Source organism: Sitophilus oryzae, unplaced genomic scaffold (genome assembly GCF_002938485.1).
Source record: "Sitophilus oryzae breed Bouriz unplaced genomic scaffold, Soryzae_2.0 scaffold_815_pilon_pilon, whole genome shotgun sequence".
Lineage (NCBI taxonomy): Eukaryota > Metazoa > Arthropoda > Insecta > Coleoptera > Curculionidae > Sitophilus > Sitophilus oryzae.
Window position 1 is genome coordinate 5,993,168 of NW_022147434.1, and position 19,255 is coordinate 6,012,422.

At 32.7% G+C, this 19,255-nt stretch overlaps 1 protein-coding gene across 3 annotated transcripts in view; it reads left to right on the forward strand.

Annotated features, from left to right (window-relative positions):
* LOC115889505 (cordon-bleu protein-like 1) overlaps positions 1–19,255 on the forward strand; it is a 494,950-nt gene that overhangs the window by 89,551 nt on the left and 386,144 nt on the right. For all 3 annotated transcript variants that reach the window (XM_030909519.1, XM_030909520.1, XM_030909523.1), the window contains exon 2: positions 10,147–10,568. In XM_030909519.1, coding sequence (XP_030765379.1) covers positions 10,456–10,568 — 113 coding nt within the window. In that variant the 5' untranslated portion in view covers positions 10,147–10,455. The remainder of the gene's footprint in view (positions 1–10,146; positions 10,569–19,255) is intronic.

Sequence of the window (19,255 nt, forward strand, 5' to 3'; positions counted from 1 at the left end):
CTATAATTTATTTTATCATTTTAAAGGGTCCAGTTTCATTTAGTTAGGTTAGGTACCTCAGGGAGTATATTACTGAAAAAAATTTGCCGCAGAAATGCGGCGCCATTTTTTGAATGCGGTTTAAAAGTGACGAAATGACATAATATATGAAAAATTAATGTTATTTCATATTTTAAACGTCTTTGTAACTACTAATACGAAAATGAAATTCCCCGGAAATGCGTTGTTGTCATTTTTTGAATACGGTTTAGAAGGAACGAAATGAGATATATAAAAAATTAATATTATTTTATATTGTAGACTTATTTTTAAGCACCGATACAAAAATGAAAATCCGCGGAAATGCGTTGTTTCACCACTATGCAGTGGTCTTCTTCCCGACCTTTCAACCAAACCAAACCTGTGATAGGATTTTTTTTTAAAATTTGGATTTTTACGTAAAGGCACCTTGTGTTTTTAATGATTTTTTTTCATTATAGAATGACTTAGAATGAATTAAAGAATGACTTAGACTAGAAACTAGAACACCGTAAAGTTTTAAATTTTAGTTAATAATAGGGGAAAATATTAAAAATTCGACTTTTCTCAAAAACAAAGAATTTCCGCGGCAAAAATCAAATTATGTAGTGCTAGTTTTCTTATATAGAATCATCCTATAAACCAATATTCTATGTAACTGAATTCGGCTAAACGAAACTTGAGCCATTTTAAATATCCGATTTCTATAAGTCTTTAAAATATATCATATTTATTGCATATCTTTAAATACTTCTGTAGTTCTAAAACTGTTATACAGGTGTAACAATATTTCGTTCAACATTTCGGTTCAGTTTGACACTAATATTAAAAAGTCCAAAAATAATTGAAAATACCGACAATACAACCATTCTTTTTATTATCTCATTAAAATTTTAAAGCACCTTTTTAGCAATATTTTATAAACATTTGTAAAACCAGATATATTGGTTCAATTATTACCGCATGAATTTAGATTTTACACCTTGTTTTATATTACTCTTTTTAAATTGGCTAGCTCTAATTTATGTTCCGTGAAAGGTCTTTAAAATTAGTTTTTTATCGTTCTTTACTGTTATTCACTTACTAGGTTGTTATTTATTTAAAACTATAAAAGGATTTTTATAGAGAAAATATTTTTATTTTATTTTATATGAGTTCTATTATTTAATAGAAAACACACCTTAATGTTTTTTTTAAACTTACATTATTATATTTTGGTCAATAGTTACACCCAATTAAATTTGAATTTAACACACATAAAGAAACATATTTAGATCAACAAAGTAATTCAAGTAATAAAAATATTATAAAGGAAAATAATTACAAAAAAAATCTGCATATACAGGGTCCGGCAATAGTGCGTCGGGCATCTGTAGCTCCTGGAATAAAAAACTTGTGAATTTTGTTTAAGTGGAAACCTAAAGTATGTACGAGGATGTATTTTAGGAAAATATTTTAACATCTATAGGGCGGCTCAAAAAAGTGTGAGTGGATCGGGATGCTTTTTTAAACGGAGCACCTTGTATATTATTTTTGCCTTCCCTTCAGATAACTTTACATAATCCTAAGATACGAGTAAATATATTTCGATAGTTTCAGAAATATTAATAAATAAATGAAAAATATGTATTTTTCAACCTTTCTTAAAAAATTATTAAATATACAAGAACTGTCCTGAAATCAAAACTATATTAGGTATTTACTTTAGATGGCCTGTACTTACTTTGCTATAAATATCGTAATCTTACATCATACAGGATGTTCTACGCTAAATCTTCTAAAACATAAAATAATTTATATTTTATTTTTAAATGGACCAAACCAAACCGTATTTTATTTTTGAAATAGATGGAGAACAAAAAAGAGTAAAAAAATAATAGAGAATAAAAAGTGAACATATTGTCAAGGTGTATGTAGCGCTAAAATGTATTACTGGTTGCCTACACAACCGCAACGTGTCAAGAAAAATGGCGTATCCGCCAGAAAGTAAAATACATTTTTAGGCGCCATCTCTTAATCAAGTCGACAAGTAAGCGAATCAGACAATGGAATTGTCCAGTATGAAGCAGAACACTATCCGAGAATTATAGAAGGTTCGAGAAACAGTCAGTAGGGGTATATAAAGGCCCGTGCTTGGCAGTTGGAGCTGTTTTTGAAGTTTGAATATACCGCGTTTTAAATTATTACGAATCGGACACTTTGGTGAAGGAATTTTATAAATAGCTAGTTGTGTGTTATAAGTAGTAAATTGTGAGAAAAATAAATTAGTTAAGTCTTTTATCGTGAGTTTAAATTAGTGGACCCACGGAATCCGTAACATATTCTGTATTTAAAGTGTTTCAAAATTTTTAATGGTTTTCCAGATACACGGAGGAATATTTCATATGGCTCCCGAGTGTTTAATCACATAATATAGGCTAATATCTAAGTGGGTGAACAGTGCAATTCAAGTAAATGTAAGTCGACAGGTCAGTTATCAATAGGCTGTGAAATTGATTTTTTACAATAAAAACAAACCTATTTTGAAGCCATTAAGTAATATAAAACAGAGAAATAAAATTAAAAATATAAAACTAATATTATTTAATATTTATTACTAGCTGACCCAGCTAACTTCTAGAATGTAGAATGGGTGGGTGGAGGGTTAATCATCCCGACCTTAAAGATCTATTGTGTCCCCCTTTCTTGAGTTATAACTCGTCATACATGGGAATTTGCTGAGGTAGGGGGACAGGATATTTTCCGTCCTTCTCCGACAACAGATGTTCTTCCTCCGAGCAGTGGATATCTACTTCCTACGAGAGTATGCATTTTTCCACGGTTGGAGTTTAGCCCTTCGTGCCCTTCACAGTCGAGGAACTTGTCTCCGGTTGAGGTAGGTACTCTTAAGGTGGAGGCTGTAGAATCTGTTTCCATTTTCTCCACCTCTTTAACTTTGTCTCTCCTCAGACCTGATATATAGTGTTGTTCCGAATCTATAATAGAGGAGATATCTCTCTTTCTATATTACCTCCTTGGACTTTAAGTTAATTCATATTGTGAGGACCTGACCAAGGCCTTCCTCCCTCGAGTTTATGACTCGCCAATTCGATGTTCTTAGACTGGAACTCTGACAAAGCTGGTGATACAGGTTGTTACACCTTGTTTGCCTCTCGGTGTTGGACGGCTTTTCATCCTGGCTTTTTTTTTCTCTTCTTGTCGGAGCAGAGATGATATATTCTTGTCCCCTTTCTTGTCGTTTGGTGGAGATGCGTCAGACTGTTTCTTGGTTCCTTTACTCTCTCCTTTTTCGAGGACTGTTTTTGATTTTGTTTCCTCTGGAGCAAATCCTTTGTTGGAGCAGTTGTAAGTATCTCTGTACCCCTGATCCGCTGAGATCTACTCTCAACTAGTGATGGGAATACCGGTTCAACATGAGTCGCGTTACAATAGCGACCGTTCCAGAAAAATACCGCGATCTTGTAACCAAGGTTCCGAGTTCCAAAGTGTCACGCTTATGCAGTATTTTTGGCATTAGTACCTACCTACTTCCAACCAGTGTCGTCACGTTCTTACCATTCTATTAGCTGTGACAATCATTTGTGCCATAAACTTAGATACAGCTGATATTGGAGATGGAGAATTACCCTCTATAAAACCGTCCCAGATACTGGCTTTTGTCAATAAAAACTTATATAAATGTATAATAATAATAATAGCTCCGGTATATAGGGTTTAACGCCTTGGGAGTAGCAAGGTACAGCTTGCCATACTAGAGCCGTTCGGTATACAAGGAGGGTAATGTGGCTAACACAACGCTTCAACCGCCTATTATTACCTAAGGATTGTGAATCCCAAGTACTCATAGGCTGAGTCGACCTAGGTACCCAAACTATTTTTATTTTAATAAAAATAGTCGGCTGATGCAATGCCGGGTGTGGGAATCGAACCCACTACCTTGAGATTGGTAGACGAGAGCCTGTACCTCTACGCCACCGGGCACCTTATAAATAAATCAAACTATATAAATGTATAAAAGCATATAAAATATTTTTATTTTATTTTATTTGCGTTTCATCTTTCAAACACACGCTATTTTATACAATGCCTAGTATACATACCAAAAATCGCTATTTCGAAAGTAACGTAGCGACGGGAGCACCAACGCCAATAGTAACCGACCAAATCCCGACAGGCAAAACCGGAACCCTAGCAGCGCTCCAGCGACTGCTGGAACGAAGTACGTCGCCGTCGAGGTCGAGCGTTGATAATCAATTACAGCAGGGATCAGTTACTTCTGTTCGCGACAGACGGAACTACGATTCTAGGAGCGTGATGGCTGGAGCGAAGAACGTCACCGCCGCGGCCGAGGTCGAACGTCGATAATCAGTTACAGCAGTTACCAGTTGCTTCTGTTCGCGACAGGTGGAACTACGGCTCTAGGAGCGCGACGGCTGGAGCGAATACGCGTGACACTACGTACATACCAGTTCCAGTTACTACTGTTGGCGACCAACGAAATTACGACTGCTGGAGATAAACACGTCGCTATGTGGTTACTACTGTTCGAGCTAACTTCAAGAACGATTATAAATAATTTATTTGCAAATTATAAATAATTCATAATTTTGTCGTCGTTCTTCAGTAACAGGTTTCTGATTCGTTGTAGAGCTCGACATGACGTTTCAAAAAAATACCGCTCCAAAATCGCGTTACTCAAATACCGACACATCACTACTCTCAACGGGTCGTCTAGTCCGCCTGGTTATCCCAGGCCGAACCAAATAACTTAGTAACATCAGTGAAGTGACGTGGAAGTGTTTTTCTCGGTTTTGTAGTGCAAATGACTTGTAGTTGTAGTGACTTGTAGACTTGTGACTTGTAGTGATGATTGTCTGAATCATCTGGAATGATTGCAATCAATCGATTTTATAATTGTTGTTGTCATTAGATATCAAAAAATTAGAGACTGGTTTAGAGAAAGAGAATAAAATTCTTGTGATCCAAATAATACATAAGGGTCCCCTACGTGTTGGGTATGCATAAGGTAGAAGAAAGAGCAGAAGAATGGATAAAATTTATATTTTAGGTTTTTAGCAATATTTTCATGAATCTAACAAATATCAAAATGAATAGACGGTTAATAAACATTTAAAACTTTTAAAAATAGTGTTTTTTTCTTTTTGAAGCCGACAATAACAATGTCTGCCTTTTATATTTTCATATCTTTGCTACAGAGCTTTTCCTGGACCCTCGAAGAATAGTTTACTATCACAGTTAAATTTATTACGCACATAAAAATATCCACGTATAAATCAAACCGGCACGTAACTTGTAGGTTTGCGATGTAATTTCAGCTTAGCAGAACGCTGAATTCGCAGCAGAAGTAGAAGTAGCAGGGTATGTTATTAATTTCCAAGGTTGGCAGCAGTGGTTCGCAACTTAAATAAAATGGCTTGACATTCAGCGACTCGAAACGACCTCAGCTATGAATATATATGCATTTATTTGCCAGCACATGCAGGATTCCATTTTTATATCACTTTCCGATACTTGTTAGATTGCATTATATTATACACTCACCGGCACGAAAAACGGGCACCTTAAAATTTTCATGTATTTTAAAATTTTATATATTTTGTTCTAGTTGGCCGATCTTAGTTAATTTCTAAGCAATATGCACTAAATTATTATTACTTTTTAGTATCTCTTCCTAAATTAAAAATGAAAGTTTCCATTTGTCAATTATACTAGGGAAAACAAAATGTTGTTACTTTGGTGAAAGTTTGGAACACCCTGTGGAATACGCTGAGACAGCAAGAAATTTAAAAATTATTTTATCGTCTAGGTACGTTTTTTCTCGATAGTATGTTTTTTGATTTATCTCAATAGATTCATTTTTGTTTTAAATATTCGCTTTTAAAGAAGACATTAACATTTTTTCGTAATTTTTACATTAAAACCATATACCTCCGCTTTTGGTCCTAGTCAACGGACCTAGTCAGTTGCGGTCCCGAAGCAGGCTTTCTTGTCATAAGACTTGCTTCGTTTAATCTTCTTCTTGCAATCCGTTCACTTACATGTACGTTTTTGGTGCAAGGTGGCAATACATTACAAATTTGAAAAGCTGGCAAACGGCGCCGGCGCGGCGCGGTTGTTTCTTAGCGACAAACTTACAAAAAATCGATCGTCTTGATTCGAAGTTCTCATACGAAGGTTCCTGAATGTCTAGCATATGAACTTGTTTCGAGAAAGTTTACTTTATCACTGTACACTGTACTTTCAAGAGATCAACGAAAAAGATCGACCAACCAAAAAATAATCGAGATCAACCAAAAAATAAACTATCTAGAAAAGATGCGCCTTGCTGATTTTCAGATTTCTTGCATTTTTAACAACATTTTGTGTTCCATCGTATAATTGACATATGGAAACTTTCATTTTTAAGTTACAAATAGTCAAATAATTTAGCTACAAATTGCTTAAAGGATTATCAAAGTCGGTCCACCCGAACACAATTAAAATTTTAAAATATATAAAAATTTTAAGGTGCCCATTTTTCGTGCCGGTGAGTGTATAAAGAGAGATAAAAGGAAGATATGAAAAAAGCAAAGGAAGAATATGAAAACGATACGTAAGAATAAAATTGGCGTTTTATTTTAATATATTTGGATATATAGGTACGCAATTACAATAAAAGCATTGAATTTAAATTTTTAGGTAATGTGGCAGACTTACATAGGTATTCTATATGAAAGTTTTTCGGAATTCCAGACAAGTGAGCTCTGAAATCCGGACAAAATTTGGACTTCGTCGTAAAATAAATTATGGCTTTATTTATGTATGTAAAGTTTTTCTAAATACTAGTGATATGTCGGTATTTAAGTAACGCGATTTTGTAGCGGTATTTTTTTGTAACGTCGTGTCGCCCTCCACAACGAATGAGAAACCTGTTATTGAAAAACGACTATCATAATGACGAAAAAATTATAAATTATTTATAATTTGCAAATAAATTATTTATAATCGCTCTTGAAGTTAGCTCGAACCGTAGTAACCGCATAGTAACATGTTTAGCTTCAGCCGTCGCGATATCGTCGGTCGCCAACATTAGTGTCTGGAACTGGTATGTCCGTAAGTCCGTAGCGCCGCCCGATCTCGATCGGGACGTGTTCACTCCAGCCGTCGCGCTTCTAGAGATGTAGTTCCCTGTCGCGAACAGAAGTAACTGCAGTAACTGATTATCGACGCTCGACCTCGGCGGCGACGTGCTTCGTTCCAACAGTCGCTGGAGCGCTCCTAGGGTTTCGTTTTCGCCTGTCGCGATTTGGTCGGTTACTACTGGCATTGGTGCTCCCGTCGCTACGTTATTTTCGAAATAGCGATTTTTGGTATGTACTAGGCATGGTATAAAATAGCGTTGTTAGAAAGATGAAACGTAAAAGCAAATAAAATAAAAACGTTATTTGCATTTATAAAGTTTTATTGTTTATATCTATTTTTAAGGTCTAATCATGGCTGGAATTGCTGAAACCGGTCACCAATAAATAATTTTTTTGACAGTGGTTTGGACTTTGTTCTTGATTAAATATATTATGGTGCAATACACATAAATATGAGCCGTTAAAGACAATACGTCTTCCTTGATATTTCTTTAAAAATTAAAATATAATGCTACTTCCCGCAACATAATGAACAAAAGCATTATAGCGACAGGTAATCAATTTCGCAAGCAACTAACTATAGTTTAACTAACTTATTTTATTTTTGTATATCTCAGCATCAAAAATTTTAAAAAATATAGGGCCATTTTCTATAAAGTAAACGCCACTCTCCATAGGCGTTATATTAAGTTCATTATCTAAGTTCATGGCACGAATGGTTGTAACAGCTGGTACAATTATTGTAAGAACCTGAAAACACTGGTTGGGAGTAGATAACTAATGCCAGAAATACTGCATAATCGAGGACCGCGACATTGTGGAAGTCGGAACCTCGATTACAAAATACCGGTATTTTGTCGCGGTATTTTTCTGGAACGGTCGTTACTGTAACGCGACTCGTGCGGAACCGGTATTCCCATCACTACTAAATACTACCGTATGATCGAAAAAAATGGCGTCCAGTTAAACACTAATATTTTTTGTTATTGTATTATAAAAAGTTTATTTATTTTTATGTATAAATAAATATGTTTATAAAACAGTACAATTTTTGCTTTTTTTATAATTTCCCTTATAATAGTAGTATTCTTTCGTTCTGAGAGAAACTGCAAATTTTCACTTGAACTGATTTATTTCCTACACCACGTTCCCTTTACGTGGTATAGGGAATAAATCAGTTTAAGTGAAAATTTTCAGTTTCAGAATGAAAGAATACTACTAATAATGGCTAATTTAAATTTTCCGCCAGCCAGAATGTGCGCGATAATGTCTTATGATACGTTTTATACCTATCTCTTTTTTTTCACATAAAGCACACATAATAAAGAAAGATACCAATAAAGACGTACGTCCTGCCATGGTCCTGCTAATTGATTTCAAAATTGTTATTCTGAGTTGCGCTACGGAAACGCGGTCCCACTCTTTACCATGAGGTTTGTCAGTCTCTTTTTATTTATTTGTCTATGATTCAAATACAATAGTATTTGTTAAAATAACACAATTTAATATAAACTATTTTTTTTAACGGAAAACTAGACTTGTGAATTAAAATGACAGGCACAACTGTCACTGTGTAATGGATAGTGTGACCCGGTCCATAAATCTTAAACGATTTCACTAATATTACGTATTTAAAATGTTAATTTAAAGGTTTCTATTTTTTAAGTTGCCTATAAACAAATAATATTTAACAAAAATAGGTTATACACTAAATTTCTGGCTGACAAATAGTTTAATGGTGTATAAAGAGTTGTATTTTACAGAAAACACTAGTTTTATATAATAAATGTTTTACAGATGATAACAACATGTTTGAGTATCAAATTATTCTGTTATTTATGGATTGTCCTGTGAGTTAAACGATGGTAGATCGAATAATTTAGTTTATATTATCATAAAACAAAATTTTATTACAGCTAAAATATACATAAAATGATAAGTGCAAGTAATAAAAAGAACAATATATTTGATATAATAGAGATTCTACTGTATTATATGATAGAACTTAGATACATTAAAAAAAACTTCACTTTCTAAATATTGTATACCGGGTGCGTCTCATAAGTGGCTCACCCGTATAACTTTTTTATGTTTTTTTAGGTAAAAAAGCAGAATTTGGTATGTTAGTATATGACATAAATTATATAGGATTGATTGACGTATTTAATTATTTTTGGTCACTTTCTGTTTCACCGGAAATGACAATAACTTTTGATTTTTAAATTTCGATAGAGTCATTCTGAATAGAATGACAATATCATATGTCAACATTTGACACTTTTGCTTGAAACAAAATTGTATTTTACATTTTAATCTAGAGTGCCATGGCTGTGTTAAAAACATGAATTTTTAATCAAGGAGTCTAGGTCTAAAAAATAGATTTGATCATCTAATGTTTTTCGTGTCTTGTCCTGGCCGGTTTAAAGATGCCCAAATCGTATTTTTAATCATATCTCAATTTTTTCAAATGGAACGAGGGTGGCTCATTAGCATATTTGGAATAAACATTTTTTTACGAATAATTTGGTACCACATACTTAATATTTCGAGTCAAATTGTGGTTATGAACCGCATATTGCAATTTCAAACAAACCATATTCGAAAATGTCAAAAGTTGACATATGATATGTCATTCTATTTAGAGTGTCATTTTCTATCGAATAAAGTAACAAAATACTGAGGGTGCCATTTAAAAATGAAAAGTAGTCATTTTCAGTGAAACAGGAAGTGACCAAAACAATTAAATACGCCAATCAAATTGGGATTAATTTATGTCATAATATAATATAATACCAAATCTAGTTCTATAATATGAAAAAATTAAAAAGTTATAGGGGCGAGCTACTTTTGAGACGCACCCGGTATAGTTGTGATATTTCAAACAAAAAATCAACTTTGCATTTATTATTGCATTAACACGCATTAATCATATTTATTAGAAATAAGAAGGTAATTAAGATTCTAATTTGGTTTCTTTTCATTCCAGATGATCGTCGTAACGTTCGCATCGATTGATGGATGAGCCAAGCGAACCAATCAGCGACAATTAAAAAGGAAAATAATTAGATAATGCCGAGCGTAAAGCGGTACGCCTTGACTGCCTTTGAAAAATGACCACGCGTCTGTCTTCGTATGGATAACGACGTGCTATTTCTACCATAAAAATCGAGTTTTAACATAGAAAACTGTTTTGCAAGTCATCGGACAAACGCGAGTTTAATCATTTTTTGTTATGGCTTGGTTTAAGTGCATCCAATAAGTTATCGGGTTCGTTCTGATTAAAAATTACGTCAAAATGTTGACGGCCAACGTGCTGTGCCTCAAGAAGAAGAAAAGAAGAACGTATAGCCTGTCAAACGCCAACAGGTGCAGAAGTGGATTTGAAGCAGGATGTTCAAAAAACGAAAGGTAAGTTTTGGGGTGTCGGATTAATATCAATAATGCTATTATTAAACAAATTTGAATTGAAAGTGCTCTTGACTTACTTTTTATTTCGTCTCGACATATCTATTTAAAGAAATATAATGTCTATGAAACAAAAAAGTTTTCAAGAGCCTGGAGATTGCGTAATTTCTCCTGTTGATACGAATAACTGATGTATCTCTTGATTCAAAGTTAGGGTCTCTTGGCTTCCCCGTTATAAGTTGTCCCATACTACATATATTTTTTGAAGAACCAATGAACCCTAATCAAATCAGCCATGAATCTACATTGTTGATATATGTACAATCAAGAAACCAAGAGTAATTTACCGATATTTAAAGAAGACCATAAAAGTGTAAACTTCATAAGAAAGACAGCAAAGAAGACATCAGAAATTATAGAGCAATAAGCCTATACTACTTATAGACTTTGGGAAGGCTTTCGACTCGATATATCCTAAGGCAATAATAGAAGCCCTAGCGAATCCAGGTATTGACAGACCTTACATAGAGACTCTCGACAATATATACAAAGAAGCCAAAGCAAATGTAATGATATATAAAACAAGTAGAGTTCCCAACTGGCAAAAGACTATGGCAGGGAGAAACAATATCTCCAAAGCTGTTTACAGCAACACTAGAAGAAATCTTACGTCAACTAGACTGGACCAACAAAGGCTTAAAAATAGAGAATATTTTAACTATCTGAGCTTCGCTGATGGCATAGTCCTAATAGCCAATAGTCATAAGAACTTCAAACAAAAATTAAGAAATTAAATACAGCCAGTAATAAAGTAGGTCTCAAAACGAATTTAGCAAAAACTAAAGTAACGTATAACGAACTAGGGGAAAGAAAAACCATTCTAATAAATAACACAAAACTGGAAATAGTAGAAGTATACATACAGGGTGGCGCACATCATTCGCCTCGGTTGATTATACGAAAACGGAAAGATGTAGAAACAAAATATTTTATGAGTATATGTGGGGAGAATGTGCACAATTTAAAATTATTTTGAAATATACAGGGTGTTTCAGAACTAAGATCCATATCAAAGTTATATTTTTTCTTATGGAACACCCGGTATTTTATTTAATTTTTGGATTCTTGGGCCCAAAAAAGGCATTTATTATAAGGGTTAAATATGTTTAAAATCTTTAGTTTTTGAGATATTTAAAGATTACATTTGAGGGTTGGAACCTTTGGTGTTAAACAGCAAAATAAAAACACTAAATCACCACAATACTAATAATATATATAAACTGTTTATGAGTTTATAATCATCTGCTGATGATGCTAACATGGTTAGCGAAACGCGCGTCCAGTGTAAAAGTAAAAGTGTTTTGGTGTATTGTGGTGATTTAGTGTTTTTATTTTGATATTTAAAGATATTTAAATTTGCATGCTACAATAGAATAAATTATTAACAACCTGTACATTACTTTTCAGAATTAATTCTTGTGCTGAGTTTAAAGGTAGAGAAATAAACTTTATAGAAAAATGGTATTGGTTCCTTAAATTTATACAGGACTATCAAAAGTTGCTGATCTATTTTAAGGATATATTTTATATAAAAACTTCGTTATTTCAAATACAACACCCTGTATTTTTTTAAAGAAATCGAAGCAGATTCAAATGCTCTTATAAACTATATTAGGGTTTCCTATACCTATCTGGCTCAGATTTTGAATAAAAAGCGATTTTTAAATAAAATTGCAATCAAGATGGCTGGTGTCGCCATGGCAATTTTCTAGTGACAGTAACTATTTTTAAAGTCGACATTAGTTTATGGGCATTATTATTTATAATTTATAACAGTTTACTTAAATTTACCTACAATTAGTTTAATAAGTAAGTATTAATTATTTTATCAAGAAAAATAAAGCAGTATCTGCTGGCGGAACGAATAGATATGTTACTAGTGATATTATTTTGTGAGGAAAATTGCTTCTTGGCCTCAAGGGCTTATGCTCAAAGATATCCAAATAGGAATCTTTCTGATAAGCGTTTTTTTGAAAAACTTCTTGTCCTATTTCGCAGAGCTGGTAATGTGGTTTATAAAAAAACTATTAGAAACCTGTCTTTGGAAGTGAATAAAATGAATTTGCCGTAATTAGCTATTTACATATAGAAAAATCCATATATCTACAAGTCATCGTAAAATAATTCAAAGAACTACTTCTTCGTTTTTCTTGGTAGAATAATATACACATACTTAATAAATATTATTTATTAAACTATTGTAGGTAAATTAAATAAAAGTAAACTGGTATAAATTTAAATAAGTCCATAAACTAATTTTGATTTCGAAAATAGCTACTAACTGTCACTAGAAACTTGCCATGACAGCACTAGCCATCTTGATTACAATTTTATTGAAAACCGCTTTTTATTCAAAATCTGAGCCAGATAGGTATAGGAAACCCTAATATAGTTTGAAAGAGCATTTAAATATGCTTCGACTTGTTTAAAAAATACATAGTATTGCATTTGAAATAACGAAGTTTTTATGTAAAATAAATATTTAAAATAGACCAGCAATTTTTGATACCCCTGTATATATTTAAGGAAGGAATAATATTTTTCTGTAAAGTTTATTTCTCTGCCTTTAAACTCAGCACAAGAATTAATTCTGAAAAGTAATGTACAGGGTGTTAATAATCTATTCTATTGTAGTATGCAAATTTAAATATCTTTAAATATTTCAAAAACCAAAGATTTTAAACATATTTAATCCTTAGAATAAATACCTTTTTTTGGGCCCAAGAATCCAAAAATGAAATAAAATACTTGGTGTTCCATAAGAAAAAATATAACTTTGGTATGGATCTTAGTTCTGAAACATCCTGTACATTTCAAAATAATTTTAAATTGTGCACATTACCTCCCCACATATACTCATAAAATATTGTGTTTCTACATCTTTGCGTTTTCGTATAATCAGCCGAGGCGAATGAGGTGCGCCACCCTGGTTATTTGGGACAACTAATACACAGCTCTGGATCTCTTCTACCAGAAATCAACCGAAGAATTCAGTCAGCATGGAATACTTGGAAGAAATTCAAATCTAGAATGCCACTTTATCTAAAGAACAAAACATTCGACCAATGTGTACTACCAGTCATGACCTATGCATGCGAAACCTGGATTCTTAAAACGAGCATTATAAGAAAATTGCAGGTCGGCACACAACGCTCAATGCAATGGAACGAAATATGCTGGTAATAACCAAGAAAGACCGTAATATAATGGATGTCATCCACAAAATCAAATCCCTCAAGTGGCAATGGGCAGGACATCTGGCAAGAGAGACGGACAGATGAACCACAAAAATTACAGCAAGGTGCCCACGAGTATTTAATAGACCTGGAGAAAGATCGAACCTGAGATGGGACCATGATATTAGGAAATTAGTAGGGATAACTTGGGCCCGCATATAGTAGCCGTATGTTGGGCCGCCAACAATGGGCCCAACTACAAAGAGTGTACCTAAACATATGATGAAGGGCACACCATAATTGGAAATGGTTGAATAAGCGTTGATGATGATGAATAAGCGTTGATGAAGAGAATGATGATGATGATGTTGATAAAAGTATATCAGCTGAAATGAACTATACATGGAAAAAAAATAGATACCTATGTGTATATTTCTCTTTTAACTCTACATAATCAAATCACTTTGTAGGAAAACGCCAAATCGAACCATTTTATATGAAAATCTTCCCTTCATCTTGAAAGAAAATCAATCCCCTTTTTATTTTTTCGAACTTATTTTGTATAATATGTGAGATAATATATTTTGAAAAAGTCAAATCGAAAAACTTCGAAATATATCAGCTGAGTGAAAAAAATATTTACAAATCGATATTTTATACTCCAAATATCAAATCTGCTTTAGAGATTGACTTCAGTTGTTGACGTCACCAGATGTTTACGTCAACGTTCCAGGGCCTTGTCTCTTGGTAATGTTGATAATAGTCTTTTTAATAAATATAAAACTGAATAAAGGCTGGATAGGTAACATTATTTCTAATTGAAGACCATACATAAGAAACAGGCTAAGTGCCCAAATAATAAAACAGAGTTGTTAATCTAACAACTCTGTTTCTAACAACTACATAAAAAATTATTATCATGTTAATACGATATCTTCTAAAAACAAAGTAAGTATTAAGTTTTCTTAAGTAAATAATATAAAATAAAATAGGATAATCTTTACACTGAAAATTGATAATTATGATTTGTGAAATAGATGTTTAAAATGTAATGCAACATAATATCTTTATCCAAATGTTTATTGGAAAATATAGTATCACTTCGATAATATAACGGGTGCAATCGTTTCATATAAGAAAGATTGTTAATTACGAATATATCGATACGTGGACGTTTTTAGTGATTTTAATTATTCAGCGGAAAGTCTGAAAAATGCGGCCTTTTAATGCTTTATGTTTAAATGTAATGAAAATAAAAACTTATAATTTGTCGGAACCGTTCAAAGATAGACAGAACAGGACTGTGACGATATGCGCTATAAATGACAGGTATTTGTAGATGTATAAGTATGTCATCTCTATTCTAGCATACGTCTCATACAGGCACTGCAATATTGTTAGCTAATTCTAGAAAACGGAGTTTAAATCCAGCACATTTTTATTATTAAACACTGAGGCGTTTGTTAAAAATGGACGGGCTGATAATTTTCATGAATTTTAAAATTCAATGTATTTTGCAATAGGCCAATTTTGATGATTTTTTCAGCAATGCGTAGCTAAGTTATTTGACTTTTTTAAATTAAAGTCATAACCTCTCAAAATTGTTGTAAATAATTACTGTCTTCTTGAAAAGATCTCCAATAAAATAAACTATCGAAATATAATCTTGATTATAAAGTGGTTTTTAAATTCCTACATTTAATTTATTAACTATTCCATAGGATGTTTTACTCAAATAACCATATTTTATTTTACCTCGTATAATAGAGAGATGAAAATTTTAATTTTTAAATTATAAAGTGGTTAAAAAGTCAAATAACTTGGCTACACATTGCTTAAAACATTATCAATATCGGTAGACTATGCAATTTTCAGTAATTTCAAAAGTGACTATACCGGGTGCTTTTCAAAAGGAGCTCATCCCTATAACTTTTTTATTCTTTTAGATATAAAAACGACATTTCGTATGTTAGTATAAAATCCTCGAATTGATTGATGTCGAGATTGATGTACTCAATTGTTTCTATTTTTATTTTTAAATGACACCCTTGGTATTTTACAATGTCATATCCGTCATATCATATGTCAACTTTTGACATTTTTAATTAAAAAAACAGCATTTTAAATTTCACTCTGTGCCATATACCGACGCACCCGGTATATGACACTCATACCGGGTGGGTCTCAAAAGCTCCCTCCTATAACTTTTTTATTTTTCAGATAAAAAATCGAGATTTGCTGTTAGTAAATGACATAAATTAGGATTGATTGACGTATTCAATTGTTTTCGGTCACTTCCTGTTTCAACGGAAATGACTACAACTTTTGATTTTTAAATTGCATCCAGTACCCATATTTTGTTACTCAATTCGATAGAAAATGACACTCTGAATGGAATGATATATCATATGTCAACTTTTGACATTTTTGAAGATGGTTTATTTGAAATTGAAACATGCGATTCATAACGACAATTTGACTAGAAATTCCAAGTGTGCGGTACCAAATTATTCGTAGAAAAATGCTTTTTCCAAATATGCGAATGTTCCTTCGTTCCATTTGAAAAAATTGAGATATGATTAAAACTACGATTTGGGCATCTTTTAACCGGCCAGAACAAGACACTATAAACATTACACGATCAAATCTATTTTTCCAAGGCTCCTTGATTAAAAATTAGTGTTTTTAACACATCCATAGCACTCTAGCTTGAAATTTAAAATACAATTTTGTTTTAAGCAAAAATGTCAAAATAAAGTAAAAAAATACCGAGGGTGGCATTTAAAAATCAAAAGTTGTAGTCATTTCCTGTTACTAACATACCAAATCTCGTTTTTTTTTATCTGAAAAAATTAAAAAAAATATAAGGGAGAGCTACTTTTGAGATGTACTCGGTATGGCTGGGTTAAAACCATTAACTTTTAGGAAGCTTTTGATTCTACAATTTGATTTTTTTCCAAATATGCCACCTTTATTCCATTTAAAAACATTGAGTTATGATTAAAAATCCGATTTGGGCATCTTTTAACCAACTTTCAAACGAAAATCTAGTTTTCAAAGGCTCCTTGATTAACACGGTCATGACACTCTAGATTGAAATTAATGCTATTCTTTTTAACCAAGAATTTTGTTTCTTCTTAAATAAAAGTTGACATATTATGATATGTCATTCTATTCATAGTGTCATTTTCTATAATAAAGTAAAAAAATACCGAGGGCATTTAAAAATCAAAATTTATAGTAATTTCCGTCAAAACAGGAGATGACCGAATACAATAATTCGATCAAGTCATTCAATCCTGATTTATTATCTGAGAAAATAAAAAAAAAATTCTATTGATTGAGCCACTTCTAAGAAACACCTGGTATACAAAAAATATATCTTTACCAATCTCGCTACTTTGTCTAATACGCATAATCAAATGCAGAAATATAGACTCAGTTCATAAACAAAATAAAAACGTTTTTGCTTGTCCAGATTGGGAAATTTTAAGATTTTGCGTATAATTTTTTGCACCCGAATTTCAAAAGTCAATGTCTCAAAATGTCCAACTAATACGCCCCGTACTCACTATGTGTTGATGCAGTTCATCGATACATCTTGTAAACCCGTACTAATTTGATGCGTAGAGGCAGCGATTCGATGCGATGTGTGGCGGTTCGGCGATTAGTCGGTTTTTGGACAAACCATCAACACAATGAACGAAATTCCAAAGGAACTAACGAATCGCATTAACACATCGAATTTATTATGCGTGCGTTGACTCATCGACGCATTAGCGCTTAGTGAGTATGGGATGATGAACCCAATCGACGCATCAAATCATACTCACTATGTGTGGATCCTCGCATGGACTCATCAACGCGAGTATTGGGGCTTTATTGTTCCCATAATAATGAATGAAAACTTTCTTGTTTAACCTATTAAATTAATCAAAAAATCGAACCAATAAAAATTCAGTAAAGGCCAAATTATTTTTTTGGAATTCTATATAAATAAAACGTATAAAAATTTATTTTTAAAATTAAATCATAATTATTTAATTATGTGACGTCTTAAACACGCCCTTGATTGATTACTGCAGCGTGTTACATAAATATATACCATAAAAGTAAATACCTAATCTATATAAATATAATCTTTATAATACTATTAATAATTTTTTTATTAATTCTGAAAAAGTTATAATTGATACGAGAAAGACATTGGAAACTCTAGGCATATCTAGAGACATAAGTAAGTTTTAAAAATTATATGTTTACTATATTTGTAACAAATAAGTTCTAATTCATCTGATATGGTTTATCAAAAACAAAATTGCAGTAAAGATATATATATCGTCAAGTCTGTTTGTTTAGGAATTAAGACTCATATAAATAATATTAAAAAAATCGAAATGTAAAGCCCCCTCTACACGACGTTTTACCTGTCACTCTTATCTGTTCAGTCAAAACGTATCAAGTAAAACCCTGTGAGTAGACGAAGAAACGGTCCGTTTTACTTGAACTGAATGAAAACGCGGAAGATATTTTAGACAACTGACGGGATTCAGTTTTACAATAAAAAAACTGTCGTTTTGACTGCACTGAAAAAAATTAAGTAAATTTACAAGGATACTATGGATATATTACAGCAACTCTTTTAAGCTACTTTTAAAAATCTAATATTTTTGCATAGTTTTTCAAAATATTGTTAGAAACATTTAATTAATATAATAATAGAGATATTTAATTAATATTGGTGCCCGGTGGCGTAGAGGTATAGGCTTGCGTCTACCAATCTGAAGGTAGTGGGTTCGATTCCCACACCCGGCATTGCTTCAGCCGACTATTTTTATTAAAATAAAAATACTTTGGGTACCTAGGTCGACTCAGCCTTAAATGAGTACTTGGGATTCACAATCCTGAGGTAATAATGGGCGGTTGAAGCGTAGTTCTAGCCACATTACCTTCCTTGTATACCGAACGGCTCTAGTATAGCAAGCTGTACCTTGCTACTCCCAAGGCGTTAAACGCTATATACGGGAGCTACTATTATAATTAAAATTACCAATAGATACAATTTTCGCAATTAGCCATTTCTTCGTTACAAATTAAAATTAAACCATGTTTTTTTTCTTTTAAGCTTCACTAAACACAATGCTATATAATTGATAAAACCGGGTGTAAAGCTTCTAGTGTAAACGCTGGTTTCAACTGACTTACCTGGGAGATAAAACGTTATCTCTAGACGGTAGTGATGGGACGGTTCCACATTAGTCACGTTACAATGGCGACCGTTCCCGAGAAATACCGCCACAAAATACCACGATTTTGTAACCGAGGCTCCCGCTCCAAAAGTGTCGCTATTCCCGCCTATGCGGTATTTCTGGTCACTACTCTACCTACTCCTATCCCTGTCGTTATATCTGTGTCCGTGCAAATTATATAACATAAAAAATAACAATTCATAAC